Below are 26666 nucleotides of genomic sequence, written 5' to 3'. Positions count from 1 at the left end.
AAACCTTACGAGAATGGTGAGAACATAGTCTGCGTTCAAAATAACAATTTTATAAACTTTACACAATTTTAGTTTTGGGACGAGTGCACTTCACCCCAGAATTTAGAATTTCGTGAGGTCCACTTTCCTCCGTGTGGCCACTTTGCCCCATCTCTTCCCTCGGATAACTCGAAAATGTCCAAACACGCTCGAATCCGTGCTTCGCCCGCGCCGCCCGCGGGCGAATCGTGAGCGCGGTCACATGTTGAGAATTTTATTTCAAAAAATATTCAACGGTCCACTTTCAAATTTTCAGACAATATTCTCTGTACTATAATAACAAATTAGAGAAAAAATTATTCAATTTGAAGATGCCCCTTTTGAAATAATACAAATTATTTAAGAAATTGTTGCATACAAATTATTAAACGACCGAATTTTCGACCATTAAAACGTGGACTTTAAAGTGAATCCTATTGCACATTTTGCCCTGCAGTGCTTTGCTTTTAGTCGAAAAGTGGACGATGCACAATGCATTTAAAGAAGAACCGATTTTTTGGAGTCGATAAATTAAAAAATCGATATTTCGAAAATTCTTCATATCATATTGAAATTAGAAAATACGTGTCATTGTTTTCCCCCTTGAAAACAAGGGAAAAAATTTTTAGATATAAAACCTAAAGACCCTTATATAAAAAACCAAGTTTCAAGGACAAAATAGATATCCAACATCAAGATAAGTTATCAAGTTATATATTCAATTATAATTCAATTTTTATGCTAAAAAAAAATCATAATTTTGGTAAAATTAATATTTTGATCTCTTTTATCTCCCATTGTACCGCCAGAACATTCAAGTCCATTCTGTTGATATACATACATAATTCTCTGTTCCATCGATGGCAGTGCCTTCGATCCATCTGTTGGGAGATTCGGCAACTTGGTTTGTGAGTAGTGAATCAGCATATGGTTGTGTAAAAATAATGTATTAGTAGCAGTGGTAGTGTACCATAGTGTATGTACTGGTCTGGTAGTTGCCCTAAGAGTAGGAATTTAGTCGAAGATCTGGAAGGAGAAGAAGAAGAATATGAGTAATGTATCTTAGTCAGTCATAGTCTTAAGTCGCGGTCAGTCATTTACGAGGCTATAATATCCATTATTAATTTTGTTGTCCTTAGAGTGAAACAGTGCTGGTATTAATGTGAACTTATATGTTACCTGGTAATTGCAGTTTTTGTATACTTCATTGGTTTCGTGCAATAATTGTGAAGGATTAAGTACTGTATTATCCTAACCACAAAATAATACGATTTGACATTGACTAAACTACCATACGTTCACAAAAATGTAAAATAATGTTTCTGTAAGAAGTACATTTTTTTGAGCTTGTAGTATATTATTAGTTTACGAATATATAACAGAGTTTTTGTTTCAAAGTAAATTATACTTTGCCCAAGATTTGATCAAGTGTTTTGATCCTATTTATGTGACATTGCAAATACTGTTTATTGTTTCAGTAGATATTGTTTTAAGAAATTTTTTTCAGTATGTAATGGAAAAGTCATATCTATTTTTATCCTTTGATGTTAGTGTGTGATATTTTTATATATTTGCGAAAGATCAGATGCTGTGAAACCTGAAGTTATTTCACCTTAATATTCTTTGCAATAAATTAATAAAAGATTCTATCACTAAAACAAATCTGGGTAAAACTGCAGAATACGACTCCTTGAAAGACTATGACTCCTTCTTGAAAGACTACATGTAAAAAAACTATACAATCCACAGCTGACTTCAAGAAGAAGTTGTATTCTGCAGTGTAACTCAAATTTGTACCTCATGGTATACATGTTTGCATTACATTGCTATATGCATATATTTGATTACCTATATATAATTTTTATGTAACTAAATTAAATGTATCAAAACTTTATAATATTTCTTAACTTTAATTCAGTTTAATTTTACAATTATACTATTTTGATTTTACCATAATTTTATGTTAATATTGAAAAATAGACATACTGTTAATTTAAAATGATGTTGCAGATACTTTTATTCTGAGAGTATCACATTTACAAAGAATCAGATGATATGTGGAAACTATATTAAGGATTTAATATCCATTTCATAAATTACAGTGGAAATAAATCTGCATCATTATTATTAAACAAGAAGAATAAAGAATAAAAACAATGGAAGAGCAAAATGAAAATAATACAAAAGCAGTGGATCAGAAGAGCGGAGTTCTATCATTAGCAAAATCATTTGCAACAAAATTAGCAACAGTGGGAATAATTTGGGGTTGGGGTTATATGAATTGGAGTATTGCATGGCTCATTGGACCTGTAATTCTTTCTGTATGGAAAATGGAAAAGAAACGAGATAATGAATTACGAAGGATAACAGCTCAGGCAATGGCTATGTCTCAAGAAAAACAGATTATAATGAATAGATTGGATGAGCTTCCTTCTTGGGTTTACTTTCCAGACTTTGATCGTGCTGAATGGTTAAATCGGGTATGATTATTTTTATCATATATCCTTTTATTAGATGTATAGATATATTGCTTTTCAAGGAAGAATATCCTTTAATAGTAAATACAAATTTATTTGTATGCAGTACTAGATGCAGCGTATGTATATACAATATATTGAACTCACAATTGAAATAGATTAAAATATAATAAACCGATTATTTATCAATTATAACCTTATAATGCATCTTATCAGGACATCTACTTACCTTAATAGTAAAGATTTTATTGATATTAGATTAGTAACTACAAATAAATTATATAAATGCAACTAATGCACTTAACATATTTTTTGTAGATTTTATACAAAACCTGGCCAAGCATGAACGAGTTTGTTCGTGGATTAGTGAAGCAAAGCATACAACCTGCCATTGTGGAACGATTAGCAGATTATAAAATGAAAGGATTCCAATTTGAAAGATTAGTCTTGGGCCGCATTGTAAGTTACTACTTTTCGAAATAACAGAAAATGCTTAACTTAAAGTCTTAATGTGTGATTGAAATGTCCATTTCAATATTTGATATCACAAACATGAGAATAAAATTTCAGTTCCGTACAGTTATATCGGAAAATTGAAAAACTAACCATTTTGGCGTTAATTTTAAAAAACTGCATCAAATTATAATTAACACGTTCCGTGCCGGACTTTCTTTTCTTACTTTTCGATCAGGCAGCGTGGAGCGTACGCGCCCCACAATGAATTTCTAACATAATTGTAAACTGTTTCCATGGTAAATTTTCCGTCATATATTTTACAAAATCAACTTTATATTAAATATTTTTCCATGGTGTTCAAAGTTTATATCCGCTATTTTCTCTTAGCACCTGTGATTATTCCGCTGATTAAAAATTGATACGACTATGAATATTAGCTTACTCAGATAAGAAATATTCCACTTCTCTAACAAGACTATCACAGGATAATATAGAATACATAACATTTTATTAGAATCCTGGTATTGGTTATGTGGACACAAACACACATATTTAATATCTAAGCATTTATTATTGCTATGTAGGTGCATTCTATTAGACAATCAGTTTTGCTGGACGTCATGTTCTGCTGAATTCTTGCTTTGTACTGTACTGTACTGAAATACATACAGAGTATGTGATTCGTGTACGTACGGACATAGCAAATACATGAAATACTTACTTTGTGATATACCGTGTATGAATTAAAAATTCTCACAGCTACAGAAATTTATTTACATTTAAGATGAGGATTTCGTAATACAGCAGAAAAAGTAAGCATGAATAAGACTTTCATGTACAAATAAAACGTTATACGATCCAACGTAGTTAAAAATTATATATTATGTGTGCTTTTTTACAGTTGTTACTATTACGATTTATTAATATTAAATGTATTTCATAATTATACTACTTCATTTCCTTTTGAATTTACTTATACAGGAAAAACCAAGTACACGATTTCAGTTATCTTACTTCCTTTCGTCTTACTTTTTATGTTTTATCATCGCTTATTCACGGTGTTGTTAGCGTTTTTTTCATTTCTAGATAAGATATAACTTGTGTTAGTTGATCCGTATTAATCATGTATATAAGGATATATTATGATACATGTACGACGCATGATGCAAAAATAGAGAAGAGTTATAGTAATTATTACATCTGATATAACAAAACACGTGTAATCAGACTTCTTGAATAAGATTAAAACTTTCATATAAATTAAATGTGGAAATAGCATAATTATATTTGTCATATGATAACTCTTTCTAGCCTGCGAAAATATGCGGAATAAAAGTCTACGATAAAAATACATCAAGGAATGAAATTATCTTAGATGCTGACATATTGTAAGTATAACATAATTATACCCTTAATCAACCAATCAGATATATATATATATATGTATATTTAAAATATGAATCCATTCAAAATTCATAAATGACGTTACTGTAGTAATGTATGATCTTAACATCTCATAATAAAACTAATTATCCAGATATGCTGGCGATTGCGACATTACTTTCTCCTTCGGAAATCTCAAAGGAGGCATCAAGGATTTTCAGGTGAGTCAATTTCTGTGAAATGGTACAAAAATGGGAGTAATTGAATTAATGATAATAAAAAAAGTGTTGAAATTTTATATTTTATAAAATTGACAAAACTACAATAATTTTCGTGAAAAAAAATTATTTATAAACGATACAATGTCGCAACCATTTTTTAAAATTAAAATTCCCATTCTCATCTCATAAAATAAGTGGTTAGGAACAGAAAAACTCTTTTGTAACCTTTTGATTTAAGTAACTCTACTCCTTGAATCTCCTCTACTCCATAAAAAATGTAGTTTTGGGTAAATTATTGTTATAGTTTTGGAGAATTATACATCTTAATGTATTAAATATAAGTAAACTACAATTTTTTATATAAAATTATGCTTATTCCGGCAGTGACTATTTTTTTCTTATATTTTCATACTACTTCCTTGAAAACTCAAGAACAATAACAATTTCTGATTAGAATTTTTATGGTGTCCCCTTAAAAATATTCCATTTATCGTTTTAAATATCCTATAGGTGCTTTGGATCATTATTTCTTATTTTATTATTCTAATAACCGTTTCCTATTATGATTACGTTTTTGACCTATTTGGAGTATCGTTTCTTGTACTCAAGTAGTCCAGATTGTCGTTCTCGATATATACATTTTCCTGTGCAAAATCCCTTATTCAACATTCTGAAGTACAAAGGTCATCCTTACAAATTTCAAGTTACTCCAAAATATTATTTTGATTCTATAATTCAGATCAACATTCTTCCTTATCTTTAGACATTTCTGAAGTCCAGTTAATCATCTAGGATTTAGAGGTCCTTCGACTTATTATCCCTTGTGCCCAGATATCCAAAAACGCTAATGCTCTGTATTAAAGCTAATTATAATATTATTTTAATATTAAACCGTCATTTCAACGTATATGACAGTAATCCGTAATAATTCTAGCTAAGGTCCTTATCTACTCATGCCTCTCTCTTCCTACCTATGAAATTGTATGGATGAAAATTCTGCCTAGAGAAATATATTCAGAGTTTCATATTGTAGTTAAACATTAATAATTGTATAAAGGCGGTATCAAGAGCAAAGTTCGTAAAAAGAGAATGAGGAAAAAATAATTTCCACATAAATCAACTCTGAATGGTGATTCGAGGAACTACACAAAACTAAAACCTAATAGTCTTCGTTTTATAGCCATTTTGTTTAAACATATCACATTATGATCGACATTTTATGCATCATAATCTTAAAAAAATTTCGTATGTTTTAAAGTGATGTCATTGAACGGTATGGTGTATTCGTTTTGAATGGCCTAAATCATTTATACAATAACAGATCCATTATTATCTGATTACAGATTCGCGGAATGATAAGAGTAGTAATGAAACCAATGATTTCCGTAATGCCGCTGATTGGTGGGTTACAAATATTCTTTTTAAATAATCCTACCATCGATTTCAATTTAGTAGGAGCGGTAGATGTTTTGGATTTACCCGGTTTCAGGTAAGTTAATTTCTGCATCATTATTACACAATACATACAATTTGTGCCACTTCTACTTAGAAAATTTCTTTACATAGTGATGTACTTCGGAAAACAATTGTCGAACAAATTGGCGCTATTCTAGTCCTGCCAAATAAATTGGCAATACCACTTAGTCCCGAAATTCCTGCTGAGATGCTAAAGACACCTGAACCAGAGGTAAATAATAAAATTCATATTTTACGTCCACATACTTTTACCAAATTTAAGCACTTGATTACAATCTGTTGTGTCAGTATTTCGTCGAAACTGAAATTTTTCTTGAGCCATATAACCGTCTATAACATTATGAGCCACTCAGAATTTACTATCTACAGGGTGTTCTGAGAATTCATGTAGTACAAGCGAAGCATCTTATGAAAAAAGACATTGGTATGTTGGGCAAAGGAAAATCCGATCCCTACGCAGTTATAAATATTGGCGCAGAAGAATTCCGCACAAAAACTATTGACAACACGGTTGATCCAAAATGGGATTACTGGTGTGAGGTATGTATCGTGTTTCTGGGGTTTAATTTCTTTTTATCTCTTTGAGCCTGGTGAAAGGAAACACATTTTTCTAAGCATGTGCTCGTTAGAAAAAATGATCTTGCAGTTACTAGAATTTTCAGGCCGTTCTTTTTTGGCGGTAAGAGGCAAAATCTAATTTTCAGTTTATTCTAGCAATATAGTAAAATACAGTTTTCACACGTCATATCATTTAATTCACATATTATCTCTGTAGCGCGTGTGAATGAAATATTTATTTCTGATACTCCAGTTGAGATTTTTTAAAGTAATTTTTGCTTACTGCATTCTTGAAATTAATCTAAAGAATTCGTTTTGTTGAATTCTGAAGATCACTTCAATGGGAATAGAATCTTTTCTTGACAGCATTATTCTACTTTATAAAGGCTCTTTCCATTTCTTTATGACTACCATATACTTTCTATTGCAATGGTTTTGAAAATATCTAACAATTCTTCGTTATGGGCAAGATAGAAATATACACGTTTATTTAATATTTTTCATTTCTATACATTATTTGTATTTGATAATTTTCCTTTAAACTGGAATCATGCCATATGTGATATATTTTTGGGTTTCTATATTTGCTGGTTCTTTCGAGATGTTGTTGATCAGTTTCTATATCTATTAATACCATATTACTGTGATAAATTGATACTACAATTTGGACTATCTACAACCACTGCAATCAATGATAAGCTAATGCACTTTGTGAATTGTAATTGATTTTAATTGGTAATTGGTTAAAAAAAACATCTCTTTAGAGTCGATGAAATGATGCTAGAGGTAATTAAGAACTTTAAAATCACAAGGGCTAAATTCTGTAATATGGATTAATCTGGTATGACTGTGTGACGTGTGACGTGTGACGTGTGATGCGTGATGTATGGGGAATCGCAGTGTGTCATCAGTTCGGCCATCGCGCAGCAGCTTACTATTCACCTGTGGGACTATGATGATACCAAGGAAGACGAGAGTCTTGGAAGGTAACATAGACTATTTTTACTCTCTCGTACTTTATCCTACCGAACTAGCAACCAAGTCCGGCTAATTTTTTTATTACACCTCTCAGGACAACGCCTGCTTTATTAATACATGGTCTTCAAAATATTTTCCACCATTCCCATCTGTTACTAGTTTTTTCGTGATGTAGTAAATACAAATAATTACAAATATTTATTGTTTGTAAATTGTTAATTGTTTGTGTATTTATATGTAAATTTCGCAATATTTAATTTACTCGAGAATTCTACTTTCTTCTAAATATGGAAATTATTATTTGTATTACAGTAACGTTCTTTAAAAGTAGCATTAATTTTGGTCTCTGGTTCGGTATGGTTTAATTATATTGTACATATAGTAAACATACAAGTATCACATTAATCATGAATTTTGAAAAATTAATATACAGTAAAAGTTAATGTAATTGCTAGAATATGTTAATATTAAGAAATTATATCGTGTCAATGTGTCTAACAAGGAACAACCGAACAAATAGTTTCGATAAATCAGGTATCATTGGCTTGGTTACTGTGAAGTATTACGCGCATGTGCATGCTAAAAAATTATGCTTTTTTAAACTTTATTACAGTTCTTACAGATATATATTGAATTTGCGTATTGATATCTAAGATATGGACTTTTTCTATAATTCTCCACGATCAAATTATTTGAATACTACATACCCATTCATCTAAATAACTTCAATTGTGATTGAACCACGTTATCAGTTTTACATCGAGGGGTTCGTTTTTTATTTGTTATCTAGAACTGATATTATAGCCAGGCGTATAAGATTTAAATATGCTCTGAAGAATTTCCAAATAGCAAATATCCACAGTTTTTTAAATATCATTACATAATGTTTTCATACCATTGAAAATATGTATTTCCCTTATAATATCAAATTAATCATGTGGGAGGAAAGATGAAAGTGGTTTAATAGAAGAAAGAAAGAAAGAGTCACAATAATAGATATATTGAACAAATTTTTTTAAAGAGAAAGTACTTGAAATAATTGCGTAACATGCAGGTCACAATCTTCTCCAGCATTAGTCAGGAAGCTGTACTGTCCTTATGGGACTGGGACCCGGTTGTACCGGGTATTCGAGACGACGATTTTCTTGGAAGGTAGTGGAAACTAAACGTATTAAAAGAAAAAAAAATGCGAAAAAACTGCTTTTGCCAGTTTAAGCATTAACCCTTAAATAGCACACCTCGGTGGCGCATCTTCGGATAGCACACTAATGCGATTTGGGGTTTCTCGTATTTGAGTCAGCATAACTTTCTTCGAAATTAATGATTCCGAATAACAATACCAGTTTTCGATCGAGTAATAAATATGAAAAATGAAGAAGAAAATAATATTTATTTATAACAAATTTCAACATAAATAGGCCTGTGCTGAAGTTTTTCTTTTTATTTGCTATTTTTTCGAGTCGAAATATTTATTTCAGTGAGAGATTCGATCTCTTATCTGTAATTAAGAATTAGAGGTTGAATTTTTTATAAATTTTACACGTATAATTACATTACAGCCAACCTCCTACATTTAACGTAAAAGTAACCGAACTTTCTATTTCTGACACCTTGAGGCGCAATGTAGGAGGTATATAAAACTTCTGATAAGCAGAAAAAAGGAAAAACGCATTTCTCGTAATTTACAATTAATTCTATTATGATAACTTAAATAACTGATGAGGTTAAAAAATGAAACGATGAGGTAGAATGTCGAAAATTCATAATGAGAGATGACTTTTTCAGTGTCTTTCTTAATTTTACAACACAACTGTTACCAACGACCACGCGAGCTTAGTGGTCTGAACGTACTTGTGTCGCCACTGTCGCCTGCATTCCCTTCATTCAGAGAGACGAGAAGTTACTTCGGTCCGAATTTGCACCAGGTGTGCCCTTCAAGGGTTAAACGGAATTCGGTGGAATGTTCATTTGTTTGCTTCTTTGTTCCGTTTGTCCGTGTGCCTTCCACATTAACAGTAAAATAGAAATTTCATATTTAGGGTACAGTCAACCAAAATTGGATTAGCGTGGAAAATTGAATCGCGAGGGTCCTTCAATCGTGCTTGATGAAAAACTCTGAAACTTTGTATCTTACCTCTATTTGATATGACGTACAAGCAGAAAATAAATGAACTCAATTCTGGTATTTTAAATCACACTTACAGCGTTTCCTCAATTCGAAAAACCTTGCAAATTCAAACATGAATACCGAACAACAATTAATATCTGAGTGATCTTTTTAAATTCATTAATATTTTTCGATTGAAAGTCTTATGAGGAACAAAATGAGGCTAGACTCATTTTAATTCGTCAAACTATTCAGAAATGATGGCCGAGTCCTTCGTACGTTTGTACCGCCATATGTAGGCGGATTATTAACCACTATTATGAACCACTTGGTTTTCCTTTGTACGAATGATCTATCAATTTACATAATGTTAAACGCTTAATTTCTAAAAAAGCAAATTTCAATACAAATAATAATAATTTTCTGAGTATATAGCATGATTGTCCGTGACGGAACGGGAGAAGTATACCATGTATTCAATCGAAAGTTTCCCAGCTAAATATCTCTAAAATAATGCATTTTCGATAAAAATTTGTTTGATTTTAGGAGGGAAGTAAGGTGATGCAATTGGTATGACCTTGGATGGCGATTCCAAGGTCACGATAAGATCACTTTGGTTTTTATAAATCAGACCACCTAGTTTTTATTGCATATTCTTATATGCGGCTCGTGTCGTGGCATTTTATTACAATATTTTATATAATATTATTATAATTCCGCGTACGGCACTGCCAATTGTTTAACTTTTTTGAGACTCATCTCTCATAAAAAGCTTTACTTGAAAAGTCTTGACGCTACCATTTTGAAAATGCCACGGCACGAGCTACAAGAATATGCAACAAAAAGTAGACGGTCTGTTTGAAAAAAAAACCAAAGTGATCTTATCGTGACCTTGGCGCCGCCATCCAAGGTCATACCAATCGCATCACCTTATTTCCTACTCAGAATCAAATAACTTTTGTCTTAAACATTTTTTTTCAACAATTCATTGTTTTACAGATATTTAGCTAAGAAGTTTTCAAATTAACACACCGTATATTTTTCGTTTCTTAATGGCCACAACTGTTATTACTATACATATAATTTAATCATGATTTCTTCAACGAGTTTTCGTTTGACTATTATGAGACTAATGTTATTGTTGTTGTTTTATATTTCCTTGCATGGCCCTATGGCTCAATACAAACCCATATTTGATACAGTTTCAAAGTAATGCTATTAATAACATTTAACAGTAGTTTTCTTTATAAAAGTAATATTAAAAGTAAAAATTAAATTATAATTTGTGATTTGTAAGGGTTTCTCTTCCATTACCAATTTTTTCATCAACTATTATCGCCTAATTTATTTAATATTTAACGGAGACCACTTTGTGTTGATCCATCGTCGCGACCTTAGTAGTCCATCTTATTAGACCAGTTTTAGTCCGGAGGAAAACCACAGGAGAATGAGCAATCTCATAAATTATTTAAACATTTCTAATTACGTAACAATCTCTTTTTCTGAAAAAGCACGTGTGAATGAAAAATTTTAATAAGATTTTATTTCTTTTGAATGGCGAAATATTACAAAAAACGGTTAAAACTTTATTGTCGATCGTCGGTCACTTTATTGACAGTTCAGTGTTTATCTGACAGTTCGCAAACAGTGCAATCCTTAGGAAATAACATGCAGCTTTCCATATGATAAAATATAATATATATTTCATACGCATGCATAATTTGTAAGGAAAACTTTATTGCTAATCGACATGTTACTTGGTAGGGACTTGATTGTTTTCGATCTGTCATAAAAACGCATTGAACTCATGAACCGACTATACATATATACAACATCCACAATAAATGGAAAACACCTGACTAACATGTGCAATATATGGTTATCACATGCCACGGAAAAATGTTGCATGGAGAGTGTCTGGTCTCACACCGCTTGGCCTCATTAGCTTTTGTAAAAAATTGGGACAAACAAACTGTAGTTAAGAAAGTGTAGCAGAAACTATGATTTGTTAAGTGAACAACGTTTGGGAATGCTTATATTTTTTATTTATTATTTTATTTACCTTCCTCCCTTTTTTTCTTCTTTAGTCACGACCGTTTAGAACGTCAAAGTCTTTCATACAGTAGAAAAGGATGTCGATACATTTTATACGTATGCCTCTATTAAATATTAGCATTTTTAATATTTCCAGCACATAAATATTATATGCTCAAAATATATTTTTATGACGGCATTGTGAAACACGGTCATGACTGATGACATATCGTTTTATCCTAATATTTTTATAATGGGGAGACTCTACCGAGCATTGCGTTATTGCAGGCTTACAGTCGCATATATCACTCGATTATCACGTGAATCAAAAACATTATACATGCTTTTAAACACCGTACACTCGGTATAGCGAATATGAATATAAAAAAAACCCAACTATAAACTTAAATATGTAAAATTAACTCTGACTGTCTGTATTAGCTGGACTGAAAGATCCCTGTGTAATGATTAACATAATGAAATTAAAATGTGAATGTTCACAGTACACAGGGTGTCTCATAACAACCCGTTCGAGCTTTTAAGGATGGATAGTGGAGGATATTTTTAATCAAAAGTTCCTCTTTTATTTTTTTTCTCAGATGGCTATTTACTTATTATATATAATAAGCTATAAATTATATAACTTATAATAATATATAATATTATATAACTATATATAATAGGCTATAAATTATTTTTAGAAAGGCCGATTAACTTCAGCTTTCCGATTCGGGTTCAAATTGCAGGAAGATGAGCTAGATCTGATAGCAAAGCTTCATGGATCCCTAGCCATGTTAATCGAAGTTAATCGGCCTTCCTAAAAATAACTTAATAACTATAAATAAAACATTATTTAATAACTAAAGAGAGATTCTTATACCGACTCCAACCCCTCTCCACCCTCTTACTTTTTCCCTAATAATTCTTAATCCAACCACATTACAATTTCATTAACGTCTATATTTTTTGTTATTTAAATTATTTGTTAAGCAGTTTTAGTTAATGATCTTATTTATTTATAAATTTGTTCTTAATAAACCTATTCATAAGCTATACACCGCGCACGTTGTTCCGAAATTCCCCGTGGTGCCCACGCGCTCTGTGATTGACCGACTTCATTTGTTCATAATTTGGTAAATAGTCATCGGGGAAAAAATTTATAGAGGAACTTTTGATTTGAAATATTCTCCACTATCAGCCCTTTAAAGCTCTAACGGGTGTTATTGGCCACCCTGTATAGGAACAAAAGAATGGCTAGAATCCAATTATATTAGCTATTCCCTTCGTATTTAACGAATCCCAAGATTTTTCTGTTGATATCATTCGCAATTAAGTGTCTAACATAAAATAACGTAAAGCATGTATTGTGAAGGTACTAATTAACCCAGAAGGTTAAAGGTGATTGTTGGAGAATGATATAACTAAAGAAGTGGTTTGTTGTGTGTGGTGGCAGTTTGTGGTGCAAGATGGTGTGGGCCATTGTAGCAGGGTGACCGCGCGGCTCTTTGACAAAGACAACACTGGTCAGGATGATCCTCTCGGCAGGTATTTTGTCCAAGACACAGCAATGCAGGCTATATGCGCAAATCACAGGGACACAAAGCAAACGTAGACAGCTAGTATCTTTCCTTGCCACAGCTACACATCCAGCCACACTATTATAGTTCTACCCTTGCAGTATCTACTATATGCAGATTATACCTTTAGGAAAAATATTTCCAATTCCAAAATTATTACTTTTGTACAGATTCCTATAGGTGTCCGAGACCTTTTGCATTGATACAAGAATTAATCACATTTTCATGTCTTTACGCGTAAGCATGGTTTACCGGTGAACGATATAGTTTCTATGAAGATATTCAAAAAAACCAAAGGGACAAACTTTAAAATGGCTGTTATGAATTTAAAAAAAAAAAGAGGATTGAGCATTGCTGATATTGTTGATCGATTTCATAACCATGAGAATCATTTTTTTGAATTTTCTGTATAACAACTCTTCCCGCATATACATAACATACATATATTTACAAGCTCTACAGTCACTTACATTATGCAATTTTTAAAGAGATAATTAAGGAATTAATTTCGAATTCGACTAAATCTATCCAGCGTGAAACGTGACTTGTATAAGGAAAAATTAGACAAAAACCTCTTTCATTTTTTATTTATTTTATATAAGAATAACTCTGACATTAACTAAGTTTATGAATGAAATTCGAGCGTTTTATGATTTTGATAGCTAATACATCCTTCGTAGATTCCTTAATGAAACTTATCGTTATTCATGGAAAAAGTAGCTTAGACATGAGTTTGGTTTTCCGCATGGCTATTGTATTGTCGGTTGTTCAATATATCAATCCCATTTTTGCCTAATTCATTAAAATGCAGCCTCTTTTGCCACAGAATGAGTAAGAATATTTATAGGTGGTTATGCCTATACGAACCCTATCGTTGCATCGCCATTGCATATCATATCAAAGTTATCAAATAAATGCTGAACGTAAAGTTACATATACATATGTGAAAGTAACGATGCAATTTTCTATTAATAAACAGAGCCACTATCGAAGTTAACCGTGTTAAGCTGAAGGGAACGATAGATACGGTGAGTTGCACCCGTTATTACTTCTTAACGTCGATGAACATTTTTTAACGAATTATGATTATGTTCATAGTGGGTCGCTCTGGAATTTGCAAAACATGGAATGGTCCACTTACGTCTGACTTGGCTTCAACTCACTAAAAATGTATCTGATTTATCGGCGGTACGTTGATGCTTTTATTTATTAATAAACGATTTTATTATAATAAAAAGTATCAGCTCTGAATTTTATTTGTAATATATATCTAATTACGACAGCAGTGTAACGATTCTTCTTTCAACTTTTTATTTATATGCTTCTTGAATAATTTACGGTTCTTATACAACTTTCATGTGTGTTTACAGGCTTTGAACGAAATTCATCAACTTCGAGTTACCTCGCTAAGCTCTGCGCTTTTGATTCTCTATATCGATTCAGCCAAAAATTTACCGGTGAGTTTCCAATCAAATTACTTACAAAAATTTTACTAGCGCGAATATTTATTTATCATTTATTCTGTACATGTGGTTAATATGTTTTACTTTAATCTCAATATGAACTGTAACAATACTATGAGAAAACGTCACGAATGACCATGGGCTGGCTCCTGGCTGGCTCAGCTACCCCACATACAGTTCATCATAGAACACAAATGCAACGAAAAACTACCCTTTCTAGATCAACATATCCTAATAGAAAACATGAGAATCCGTTGAAAATTCAAAAACAGTCAAATAATTTTAATCGAAATAAGGAATACCAAGTCTATTTTGTCTGGCGAACCTTTCTCTCGGTTTTGTACTTTTGGTTGACTCACTAACATTAATATAACACCTGACTGGCCAGCCATGCCACGCATGAACGCTACGAGATCCCACATAAGGGAAAACCTTTCCCAGGGACACCATTATCAGAATGCCTTGCAAGCCCTAAAGCAGCAAGCTGCGATGTTTGTAAAACGTTGACAAATTAAAACTTCCACACGCGGTTCCAAGGCGGAAGCCAATTGTAACCATATGAAAAATGGCCGCGGAAGCCTCAAAACTATAATATTTATGATTATTTTATTATAATTGTGAAATAACCTAGATAGTAACGTGCGTGGAAACATGTCAGCAACCGAGCAGCAAGGCCTTGTAATTATTATTGGCAAAATTATAGGAATAACTCTGAGTCGAAATATTTATCCTATTGATAGCAGCCTCGATGCACTATCTGCAAATAGGAGTTGGAGGTTAATTCTTGGGTGTATTTTACATTTATCAGACAACAATGTCCGATATAGTATAACAGAATAAATAGATATGCTATCATTATGTGTTTTGTTATCTGGGAAATTTATTTTTCGGGCCCATCCCTTCGAATATGGACTTTATCGTTTATAACCTGAAATTTCTATTACGTCGATTTCACCGCAGCCTTTCGTGACGAACCAGCCTACATTTTGATCATTTTTCATATATTGAACTCAATTCGTTGATCGTAAATTAAATTACAAACAGAAATCGAATTTACGGTATTGAATCATCACGATTGAAATATAATTAAGAAAACATTAAAAGCTATAGATAGAACTTAAATTACGGTAAATAAATAATCGGTTAAGAAAGTTCTTATGTAACGTATAGATTAAATTTATAATACAATTATTCCGGGAGTTGGGTATAAGTTTCAATGCACTGAGAGCTTCGCAAAAAACATGTAAATGTTATAAAATGGTACTTTTTGTTTAACACGATATTGTTTAAACTCTCAGTACATACGAAACTATACCCATGATCTACCGTAAATAAAGTAGAATACAAAATTAAATATATAGGCAGCTATTTATACTTGACACCTTAAGTACAATAATTATCAAAGAAATAAATAAATATAAATACGCATAGTTCCTACTTTATCGTAAGCCGAGCACCTTCTAAATTTCGAGAGTTTATATTATAACAAAAAATACTATATCCATTGTAATGTCTTCATTCAATAATATGATTAAAATTTATAACTGTCCAATTAGATTTGACTTACTGCAATATTACTTTTAGTGCCTCAAAGGAAATAAGCAACCCGACGTTTACTTAGAAGCTAGTGTCAGCAATCGTAGTAAGAGAACTACCACAATGCTGAGATCATGTGATCCCGTTTGGGAACAAGGTTTTACCTTTCTGGTGTCCAATCCCGAAAACGACACTTTGCAAATAAAGGTACTACAAGTATTTATTAATTTGTAAAACGCACGTAACATGCTTAACTAAATTTATAGATTCACGATGAAAAGACTAGCACAATTATTGGAGTAATGAGTTTCAATCTGTCTCTTCTTTTGGATAAAGAAAATCTAGAAATAATCCAACAGCCATACACTTTACAACACGCCAGTGAAGAGGCAAAATTGGTTCTATCAATGGCACTCAGAGTAAGTTCTCATAAATTTCGTGTGTTGTGTTTTGATCTGTATGAAATCGTTTTTGAAAGTTTTGTAATATTAAACCAGCAATGTAACCAACTATATCAATTTTTTCGTCTATCACATGGATTTGCTTTCTCTCACTGCAATGCAGCAACTGTTTCTTTTAATTGTTAGTAAAGTTTATATGACAGTACTATTAAACACTTTTACATGTTACTTTAGATCCTAAAATACGAGGAACCAGAAGCTACTTTCGAAGAGGATGAAGATGATCATGATATAAATGAATTAAATAAAAAGATTGAAAGACAAGAGTCAAACAACACGCCTTCGAGCAGCCGTGAGTTCTAGATATTACAGTTTGAGCACAATCGTTAAATGCATTGTTTGCCTACTTTTCATTATGATGTTATTACAGTACCTCCGAGTCCATTGAGAAAGCAATCATCAAAGGAATCAGTACACAGTATTGCTAGTAGTGCAATCTCTTCGTCTGCAGGTGGATTGATTGTAGCAGCCCCAGTTGCTGAGGAATCAATCGAAGAGACAATAACTCCTGATTCTGCAGCTCTCTCAATACAGACTACTCCTGGATTAATCCACAGGAATCTCAGTGTGACATCATCAGCTGGCGAAGCAAAACTCGGTAGAATTCAATTGACATTGCGCTACAGCGTGCCTAGACAAAAACTGATAGTTGTGGTCCATAAAGTCGCGTAAGTAAAACATTATTGTATTTGATACTTGTCAGGCGAGTAACCAGATCTATGTGGTATTGAAGTAATCTTATACAGCCCATTAACCCCTTGCACTATTCGGAACCTCGGGAAAAGTCAGGCCCAGCGCGGCTGCCTCGATTGTCGTGGTGGAAGGCGAGTGGTGGAGCGGGCGTGCCAAAACTTGATACCTATTCTTACGACCGAGCGCAAGGTAGTCGTGCCCGTATTTACTTCACGCGATGGAACTCTTGTGAAATTCAAATGAATTTGAATCAACAACTTTAAAAAAATACTTTAATTATTACATAAGATGAAAACAAATTCTGATTAATTATAATAATATAATTTGGTCCAAAACTAAGACCACGAGTCAGACTCGTAATATTCATGTTCGACCTGAAATGTCGAGTACGAGTCAAACTCGTGATATTCATGTTTGGTCTGGAACTGAACAACGAGTCAAACTCGTGACATCCATGTTTGGCCTAAAATTTTCATCACGAGTCAGACTCGTCAAAATAGTGCAAGGGGTTAAAATACATGTTTATAGTCATGCCGTAGTCAAAATAGAAGAAGCGCACGATATGACGCCTTTCGTTTTGCCAGAAAATCAGTGTCCAGAATCGTCATTTGCCAGAAACGGAAGCTGCCCGAGCGCCATTTGTGATCCTGTCACTTGCTACAGCAGAACGAGCCAGTAGGTATGGTCAAACAACTAGACGTAAGTTTCTGCTGTATGGACAACTGCCGCAACTAACAGGAACACAACTGGCATTTGTGCATCTACCGTTTCTGACAAATATTGATTCTGAACATTGATTTTCTGACTAATGAGAGCGACCCATAGAAACCTTAATTTTGGAAACATGATGCGTATGCACCTCATTCTAATTGACCAACGAGTCCTATCTGCTCGAGTAGGTGAAACGTTTGTTAAACTGAATCTTGAGAAAACATTGCTAGGACTTTGAGAGCCTTTAAAATTTACCATAAATCTTTTTTTTTCTATTATATTCAAGACAACTTATTAAGTAATATTTTTCATGGCATCTTCACTTAAGTATTGTACACATTTTAATCATTTTAAAACTTATTTATGTTAACAGCAATTTACCACTTCCTCAAAATGACCCAAGCAACATACCAGATCCATACGTGAAGCTTTATCTTCTGCCTGATAAGCATAAAGAAACAAAAAGGAAAACTGCTGTAATGAAAGATAACTGCAGTCCAGTGTTCGACGAGCAATTTGATTATGTGATTTCGCAGGCCGATCTAGAAACTCGTACACTTGAAATATCAGTTTGCACACAAAAGGGTTGGCTGTCTACTGGCAGTAACGTTATGGGACAAGTACATATGACATTTGCGGATATGGACTTGACCCAACCGTTAACTAGCTGGTATGATTTGATGCCAGAAAGCAAGGACTAAAGCGAAAGGAAATATGATGATAATGATGAAATTTATAAATTCTCAATCTAATTTAAACGCATGAACTTTTTTCAGTTTATTTTGATGATTTATACACAGTGGATGACATAGATTTGGGTAAACATATATAGATGCGTACCATTAGAACTCGATTAGATAAATAGACGTCAACTTGTATACCACCCAGTCGAAAAACAGTTCCTTTCAAGGTTTGAATAAGTTCTAATCATGTTTGTAAGGTATTCTTACCGACCGATATTTATAGGTAGTAGTATTGCTTATCGAATATGTATTAATACGCGTAAACGATTACAATTGTTTTCATTAACATCGATTTGCATCGAAAAGTGTCAAGCAAAATTATTTAAGTCATGCAAATTCGTAGTCTGATTTTAACAGGTATCAACTTTGTTTATATTTCCTAAAATGGTTGAACTAATAGCTGCTCTCTTTGGAAACAATTATTTGACACTAATTACATGGAATATCAAATAATTCAATCGCAACATTAATTATATATGTAATTGACTTTATATATTGTTTGCAATCACAGTTTGTTTATAACCTAGTAAGAAATGTTGTTGTTGCAAAAATGTATCGAAGTTTGCAAACTTTTCTCGTTTTAGATCTCTTTTTTTTGTGATGAAACACTTATTCACCATTTTACAGAACAGGAACTTTCTTTTCTGTTTAATGAATCCTCTCTAAATTATATATTTTTTATTCTTGATTTTTCTATCAGTCAGTGATAGTTAAAGTATAATCCGCCCAAAAATGAACACTTAGTCAATCGGTATAATGTGAATATGGCAATATTCAAAATTAAAGCATGCAAGATGATTATGAAGAAATATGTGCGTTACATTTGATGGAGATAGTTATAGCGGAACCAGAAAAAGGAAAGCATGACTTCCACTTATGATATTGTATGTATATTATTTTCATAAAAATATACAATGCAACGTACATAATATGTTGCATTCTACTACTAATAGTTTTTCATTTGCTATCTTCTGATATAGCAGAAACAAAGTAACCATAAGTTAATGTGAAGAGATATCATTCATATTTGAAACGATTTACAGCATTTAAAAATCTCATTTTGTTACTTTATTTTAGTACATTTATTTTTGTTGTATTACAACCACGCTTAATTTACTTAATATCTTATTTATCTACAGCTGGACATTAATACAAAGCGATGAGCGTTAATCATTGTTAGTGCCGGCTTCACTGCGATTTGTAAATGAGTTAACGTCATCTATAAAGCATGGCTGATATGTTGATCCTAATATATATATATATATATATACACACACACATACACTAAAAATACTAATCATGATACATATACGTTAGTTATATTTATATAAAATTGTTTTATTGTATCATGTGTACTGTACCATACTATTCTTTACACTATTGTACATACAGTGATACAATTTTGGCTAACGAATAAAGATAACTTGCAGTTGCAACTTGGGTTCAAAATCCTTTGTACCTTAAAATAATTAACTTTTCTAAGGATGTATCGTTGAGAACAAAATCTTTAAGCAGAACATCATACCGTGACAGCTGAAATTAAAAATGTTCCACGTATCTTACAATTGTCTTTCTTAGTTGAATCGATATGTTTAAATGTTTCCGCCACAATATCGAGTTTTCTCGTGTATTAACACTCGTTGATCAAACAATTCGAATCGATATGTGACAGCACATGGTTACGCAGGTAAAATGGCGTCAACCGTCCCCTGTGTTGCTGGTATGTGATTTCTCATCGTTTCTACTACAATTGTGTTTTAATTTTACTATCGCAACTGTTTAAGCTTTTTTACCCAAGGAAAACCGGTTTTGAAGGTTCCAACGATTACTATGTGATGAGAAAAAAAATATTTCAAATTTATTCTATATTTTTCCAAGCAAAAATGTGTCATACGTATGTCATCATGCCGGAAAATTGTTATTCCTATACAGCTACTGCCAGTATTTCAAATTTTGAAAACCTGTAAATATCTCGATACTGACATTTACTTTGCAATCATAATTCTTTGTTCCTTGTTTTTCAGTTTATAAGAACAGTCGTAAAGTATGAAAATCATTCATTCTTGTCGGCGTGGCAAACTAACCTATATTACGACCAAAGAGTATTTTAATAAAAAAATATCGACATCTTATCATGCAATTATCAAAGTAAAATTGACCTTTAAAATTTACCATTGGTATAATATGTCTGCATTGACAACTACATTTAATACATAAAAAATTACTTTGATAAGTTTTATTGAGAAAGGAACACTTTTTTTTTAATGATTCAAATGTTTGAAATAGTATTTTTAGTTCTTAGGTAGAACTTGATAAAAAAAATAATATTGGTACTATTCTTACTTTGTTATGATTTATATATTTTTGCTTTTATATTTGTGAGGTTATGTATCTATGAACTACAAATACTGAATCTCAAGACTATTATTTTATTATCGTAAGCATTAATGTTGTTTGTTATGTTCTTAATATCGTTACAGTTTTCACATATTTTATATCAAATTATATAAGGCATTATTTAATTTGAATATAGTGATTATCGTTTTTTTATAGATGAATAATATGTAGACATTTATAGGAAACTACCTAATACAAAATGCAATAGGAAAAGTAAAGACTACTGATATTTTGTACAGCTGATTCAGCTATGAAAATAATAATAAATTACTTACATTTAATGTATGTTGATCAAGTAAACATATTATTCTTTGCTATTTATATGATTTTCATATGGAATCACAATGCTAAAATTTCAATCACATGGAAATCGTATGCTAAAATAATAAATATATTTTTAAGTTAAAAACATGTATATGCATATTTTGTAACAAAAATCATGCAAAGATATATGTGGTTTCTTAGAGACTTTATTGTTTTTGATACGTTAAAAAAACATTGAACTCGTGGACCGAGTGTATAATCTCTGTAACAAAATTTTAGTACGAGGATCCACTGGTATCAGCTTGAGTCAGGGACCACCGACTTACGAGTCGGTTGCCGCCTTTCCCAAAGATGATAGCAAATCATGTAAGGCTATGCAGTTTAGTCCTGAAGGAAGGTACTTCGCCTGGTGCAATGGTCAAGTCTTAAAAATAATCCTATGTGAGACCTGGAAGATCATTGCTGAAATTAAAAGGCCAAAGATTTGGTCTTTCCAATTCTCTAAACTTGGCAATTATCTTATTACCTGGGAACAATTCATTGGTAATATGTATAATAATTAAGATATTCCATAATTACATATAGACTTTAATATTATTTAATTTTTTCTTATTTTTGTATGATTATATTTTACATGACTTTTAAATACCTTCTCAGGTGTCTTTGTTACATGCTAAAATTCTTATATATATATTATTTTAGCAACTCCAGCTAATCCTCAAGGCAGCCCGAACCTGCATATATGGAAATCAGAGAATGGTGAACTTGTCAAAAGTTTCATCCACAAGAAACAAACAGACTGGTAATGGTTGAAATTTTTCAACATTATGCTCGATTGTCTGCCTATCTCAAGACTAGTGAATGCGTAGTACTACTAACATTCGTACCACATATATGTACATTTAAAATAATCAGCCAAAGTGCAAATGAGTAGACAAAACGTTCGAGCGAGTATACATATATGCTAATAATAATTTTATTATAAATTAAAACAATAACATCTAATTGCTGACTTAATTTTTCTTCAGGGAGCCCCAATGGTCAAATGATGAGAAAATTTGCGGTATGCTAATAAACAGTGATGTAGTCTTTTACGAGGATGCCAATTTTGATAAGATCGTCCACAAGATACACGTGGCGAAAGTTGCAAAGTTTAGCATTTCACCAAACCCTGCGCCATACCATATTTTATGTTATATGCCAGGTACGGAATCATCTTACTAAATTATATATTTTCCTAAATCTTAATACGCGATTCGAATTCAATTTTAGGGAAATCCGGCCAACCTTCCTTTGGAAGACTTTTCCAGTATCCTAAATTTGAATCAACTCAATCTCTGGCGAACAAAAGTTTCTTCCAAGTAATTTTATGTTTATAACTTTATTTAATGAAGATCAACATTTTGTCAAGCGCAATGTCCTTAGTATAGTTTCTTCTTTATATTTCAGGCCGATCGAGTGGACATCTATTGGAATCAACGAGGAACCAGTGTCCTTCTTATGACCAGCACTGAAGTGGACAAAACTGGTGCTTCCTACTATGGCAAACAAACTCTGCATTATCTTGGAACGAAGGGCGAGACTGCTATGGTTATGCTTAGTAAGTAAACTATATATTCACTAAAGGATTGTATGGAAATGCTTATATATTTTCCCTGCTTTCTCTACGAAAAACGAGCAAAAACAAACAAGTGCTTTGACAACATAAGAAATTCACATGTGGACACTCGGAACAATAAAATGAGATTGCATTTATAATTAACTGTTAGAATATATTGTCAAGATTTTTTTACAACTATTATTTTAGGTAAAGAAGGTCCTATTCATGCCGTCGAATGGTCACCGAAGCAAACTGAATTTTGCGTAATATATGGTCTGATGCCGTCCAAAGCAACGCTGTTTAATCTTAAATGTGAACCGATCTTCGAATTCGGAGCAAAGCATCGAAACAGCATTTATTACAATCCACAAGGGAACAATATCCTTTTTTATACTTCTATTAATTAGTTAAATAATTTCGAACTTATCATTCCTTAAGTCAATTGTGCACTTCTTCTTTTGACCGGGTTTGGAAACTTGAGCGGTGGTTCCGTCGAATTGTGGGATACAGTAAATAGAAAGATTATCGCAAAGACGGAAGCACCGGACACCACGTTACTTCAGTGGTCACCGGACGGTGAACATTTTCTCACTGCCACAACAGCACCCAGACTTCGAGTGGGTAACGGGTAAGACATTGTATTATTTATTATTGAAATCTCATTTCGCACGTAGTATGTCAATTTTTATTGTCGACTAGTTTCAAAATCTGGCATTATACTGGAACTTTACTGTATGAGAGACCGTGGAATAAGCAAGAAGAATTGTGGGAAGTGCAATGGCAGACTTACCCAGCAAATACATTTCCCGAGAAAGCCATCAGTTACAAAGCTGTAGAGGGTATAGCGCCTAGTCAACCACAGGGTAATTTAGTTATATTAATTTTTAGAATTTCACAAAAAGTTAGTGCAGTATTTTAAATTATGCAAAAAGTGACTTTAGGTGTATTCTAAATCTATAGCTCTTTTAGCAAAGTTCTGGTATTATAATGACACATATGTTTTAGCATCAAAGCAAGCGTACCGCCCACCTTCGGCGCGAGGACAAACCATTACTTTCAAATTACACGATGATGAAGACTATGGATCAAAATCATCAGACAGTAAGTAGAAAATTAAATAATTAATCAAGTTTTTATCAAGAAAAATTTTATTACTTTTGTTTTGAGTTATTTTTTATTTTTTAGAAGCAATAAAAAAATGTACTAAGAATTCTGTAATCTCAAAAAACAATAAGCAAACGTATCAACTGAAATTGGCACTGAGTGGGTGGTTTCATGAATCAGAGCAGGGTGGCATCATTAAAGAAATGAAATTTAAAGTCATAACAATTCTAAGATCATGAATTTCACATTCTTTCATTTGTTTAACAAGGCCACACTGCCTCAATTAACAAAATTGTTCAAACGCGTCCAACTTCAGTTGACGCGCTTACCATGAATAACCCTGTATAATAGACATTAATTTTAGAAAAGAATAGATGCCAATATAAAGGCTTTTTGTAATCTAAAAGTTAGTTCCATATCATCGTTACATTTTATAAATATACAGCGAATCCATCGAAAGCGGCGCTGAAGTCCAAAAAGAAACGCGAAGCAAAAAAGGCTAAGAAAGAATCGGAAGGAGTTACTTCACAAAACTCAAGTACACCCAATGGTCAAGTCAGCCCGACACCCACTAAATCTCCAAACACTACTGCCACGACTAATCTAGACTTAACTGGCGATCCGGAGAAAGATAAGAAAATTAAAAAAATAAAAAGCGTAAGTATTTTAGCTTCTTGATTATCGTGTTATAGAAACTTAAGATAAGAAACGTTTTGTTTTTAATCAACAGAAATTGGAGCAAATAGCAAAGCTCAAAGAATTACAGTCATCTGGCAAGCAATTAGAAATAAATCAACTGGACAAGATTAAAAAAGAAGCCGAATTGACGAAAGAATTGCAAAATTTAGTTTTGTGATGGAATGAGTAGAAAGTTGAGAAGAAGAACCATGTGGACTTCCCGACTTGCTGGACGAATCTGAATTGCGAAAACGCTCCATCTTGTGGTAGCTCAATCGAATTTAAAAATTGAATGAAAATATTGAAGAATACGATGTTCAAATTTCAATGAGTTTTATACGTTGGAGCCAATTATTTGAAGATTTTTCGTATTTTGTAAAATTTAGCGACTTTCAATATCGGTTTGAAAATCGAACTGCAATTACGAAGAACGCAACGCGTTCGTTAAAAATGGGTGCTATGACGAATAGAAGAATAATTTCTAACACTTTTCTCTTGTGAGAATATGAAGTTAACTAAACAAGAAATTAATTATTTCCTGTCCTATCCGCAATGCTCGGACGACTTCGGTTGATGGGAGAGGACGTTCAATTCTTTTAATTTTTATTGCCTTATTGCTCACTTCTCCTAAAACTGAATTTTTGTCGAAATCTTGACTTACATGTCTAAATGTATACGGTGAATGTATCGATCATACAATATACACTTAGACTATACCTAAGATACATATGTATATATACATCTAGCACGTCACATAAGTCGTATTTATACGCAATAGGCGATTGATTTTTGACCTTGACGGGATAGAAAGTACATTAACATTTAATTTCTTAAATAAGAGATATTGTCTCTCTAATAACGTATTAGAAATTTTATTAGAATCACTGGAATAATATGGATATAATTTTCACACTTTACACAGTAAGTTAAAACATTAAATCGTGAAAACCCTTTTTATTAAGACCTAACATTGTTTGCTAAACATTTCAAATGACAGAAGATATATGTTCTAGAAGTGAAAGTAATTTTTTATACACTTTATTGTCTCTAATTTTTTAAATTAAGTTAGCCATTCAATCGATGAGTCGTCAGTGTACGTATATGATAAACAGAGCTTAGTCGCTGTCAATAAATAATATCCTTAAAATTATAAGTGTAAATTTCAAGCGTCAGATTTTCTCATCTATCTGATGTAGCATCATACCCAACATGACGAAACTACTATTTTGAAAGGAAACAAGTTTTATCTTAGTGATGTTCTATTGTTCCTTTCAGTATTGATAAAAGTGTCGTCCCGTTTTATCTACAAATACGAATTTCGGCGAAAATAATTCAGAACATCGTATCGAAAATGTAGCCCTACCTCTTTGAAAGAAAGGAAAAGCAATTAAAAAGAATGCCTAAAAAAGCTCATCGATACGACACAAACTTATTTCAACGTGAACTATTACTTTAAGACAGCTGAAATACCTAAAATGTTATGTACAGTTCAATGAAGTGTGTGGAAATAAATTATTAAGACTCATTATTGTTACCAAACCTTACAGCTGCGTACCTAACGTATGAAACGAAAATGTAATAATGTTCAATGATCATAGTCTCAACAATCAGTAATAGTAAAGAAATGGGAAATAATCCGGAATAGACGAATCCACAAGATTCCATTAATGAAGACAAATAAATAAAAAATTGTATCATCGAAAGGGATTATGAGGAAGGTCATGATAATAA

General features: G+C 32.3%; 2 protein-coding genes and 1 long non-coding RNA gene across 11 annotated transcripts in view; 2 read left to right on the top strand and 1 right to left on the bottom strand.

Annotated features, from left to right (window-relative positions):
- The window catches only part of LOC107271081, a 5906-nt gene extending 1650 nt beyond the window's left edge, over positions 1–4256 (bottom strand). Inside the window, exons 1-2 of one of the 2 annotated variants that reach the window (XR_003060751.1) lie at positions 3102–4256; positions 860–1044 (exon numbers count right to left, since the gene is read on the bottom strand). This is a non-coding gene — a long non-coding RNA (uncharacterized LOC107271081). Of the gene's footprint in view, positions 1–859; positions 1045–1197; positions 1336–3101 lie in introns of those variants that run through there. The other variant, XR_001538511.2, reaches the window with a different exon arrangement.
- On the top strand, positions 933–20328 carry LOC107271079 (extended synaptotagmin-2). Of its 7 annotated transcripts, none has more exons than XM_015746673.2 (17): positions 933–1070; positions 2121–2498; positions 2814–2954; positions 4263–4339; positions 4489–4555; positions 5899–6044; positions 6122–6242; positions 6401–6571; positions 8622–8719; positions 14265–14313; positions 14384–14473; positions 14656–14742; positions 16333–16491; positions 16551–16703; positions 16920–17037; positions 17116–17413; positions 18523–20328. In XM_015746673.2, the coding sequence occupies exons 2-17, from the start codon at positions 2175–2177 to the stop codon at positions 18848–18850; spliced, it is 2427 nt and encodes an 808-aa protein (XP_015602159.1). In that variant the 5' UTR covers positions 933–1070; positions 2121–2174; the 3' UTR covers positions 18851–20328. The 7 variants fall into 7 exon arrangements, with proteins under 7 accessions (XP_015602159.1, XP_015602160.1, XP_015602156.1 ...); XM_015746674.2 differs by lacking the exon at positions 8622–8719 and adding an exon at positions 13162–13253 and having other exon boundaries at positions 1065–1200; XM_015746670.2 differs by having other exon boundaries at positions 1065–1200.
- A 158-nt stretch (positions 20329–20486) lies between these two features.
- Positions 20487–26460, top strand: LOC107271080 (eukaryotic translation initiation factor 2A). Of its 2 annotated transcripts, none has more exons than XM_015746676.2 (12): positions 20487–20612; positions 21833–22096; positions 22256–22355; positions 22582–22757; positions 22826–22914; positions 23003–23153; positions 23361–23531; positions 23604–23781; positions 23853–24016; positions 24159–24254; positions 24703–24914; positions 24988–26460. In XM_015746676.2, the coding sequence occupies exons 1-12, from the start codon at positions 20585–20587 to the stop codon at positions 25111–25113; spliced, it is 1755 nt and encodes a 584-aa protein (XP_015602162.1). In that variant the 5' UTR covers positions 20487–20584; the 3' UTR covers positions 25114–26460. The 2 variants fall into 2 exon arrangements, with proteins under 2 accessions (XP_015602162.1, XP_024944103.1); XM_025088335.1 differs by lacking the exon at positions 20487–20612 and adding an exon at positions 20673–20855.
- Positions 26461–26666: the final 206 nt, after the last annotated feature.

The sequence above is a fragment of the Cephus cinctus genome, unplaced genomic scaffold (assembly GCF_000341935.2).
Source record: "Cephus cinctus unplaced genomic scaffold, Ccin1 Ccin1_scaffold0885, whole genome shotgun sequence".
In the NCBI taxonomy this organism is placed as follows: Eukaryota; Metazoa; Arthropoda; class Insecta; order Hymenoptera; family Cephidae; genus Cephus; species Cephus cinctus.
This window is presented reverse-complemented; position numbering and strand designations above follow the sequence as displayed.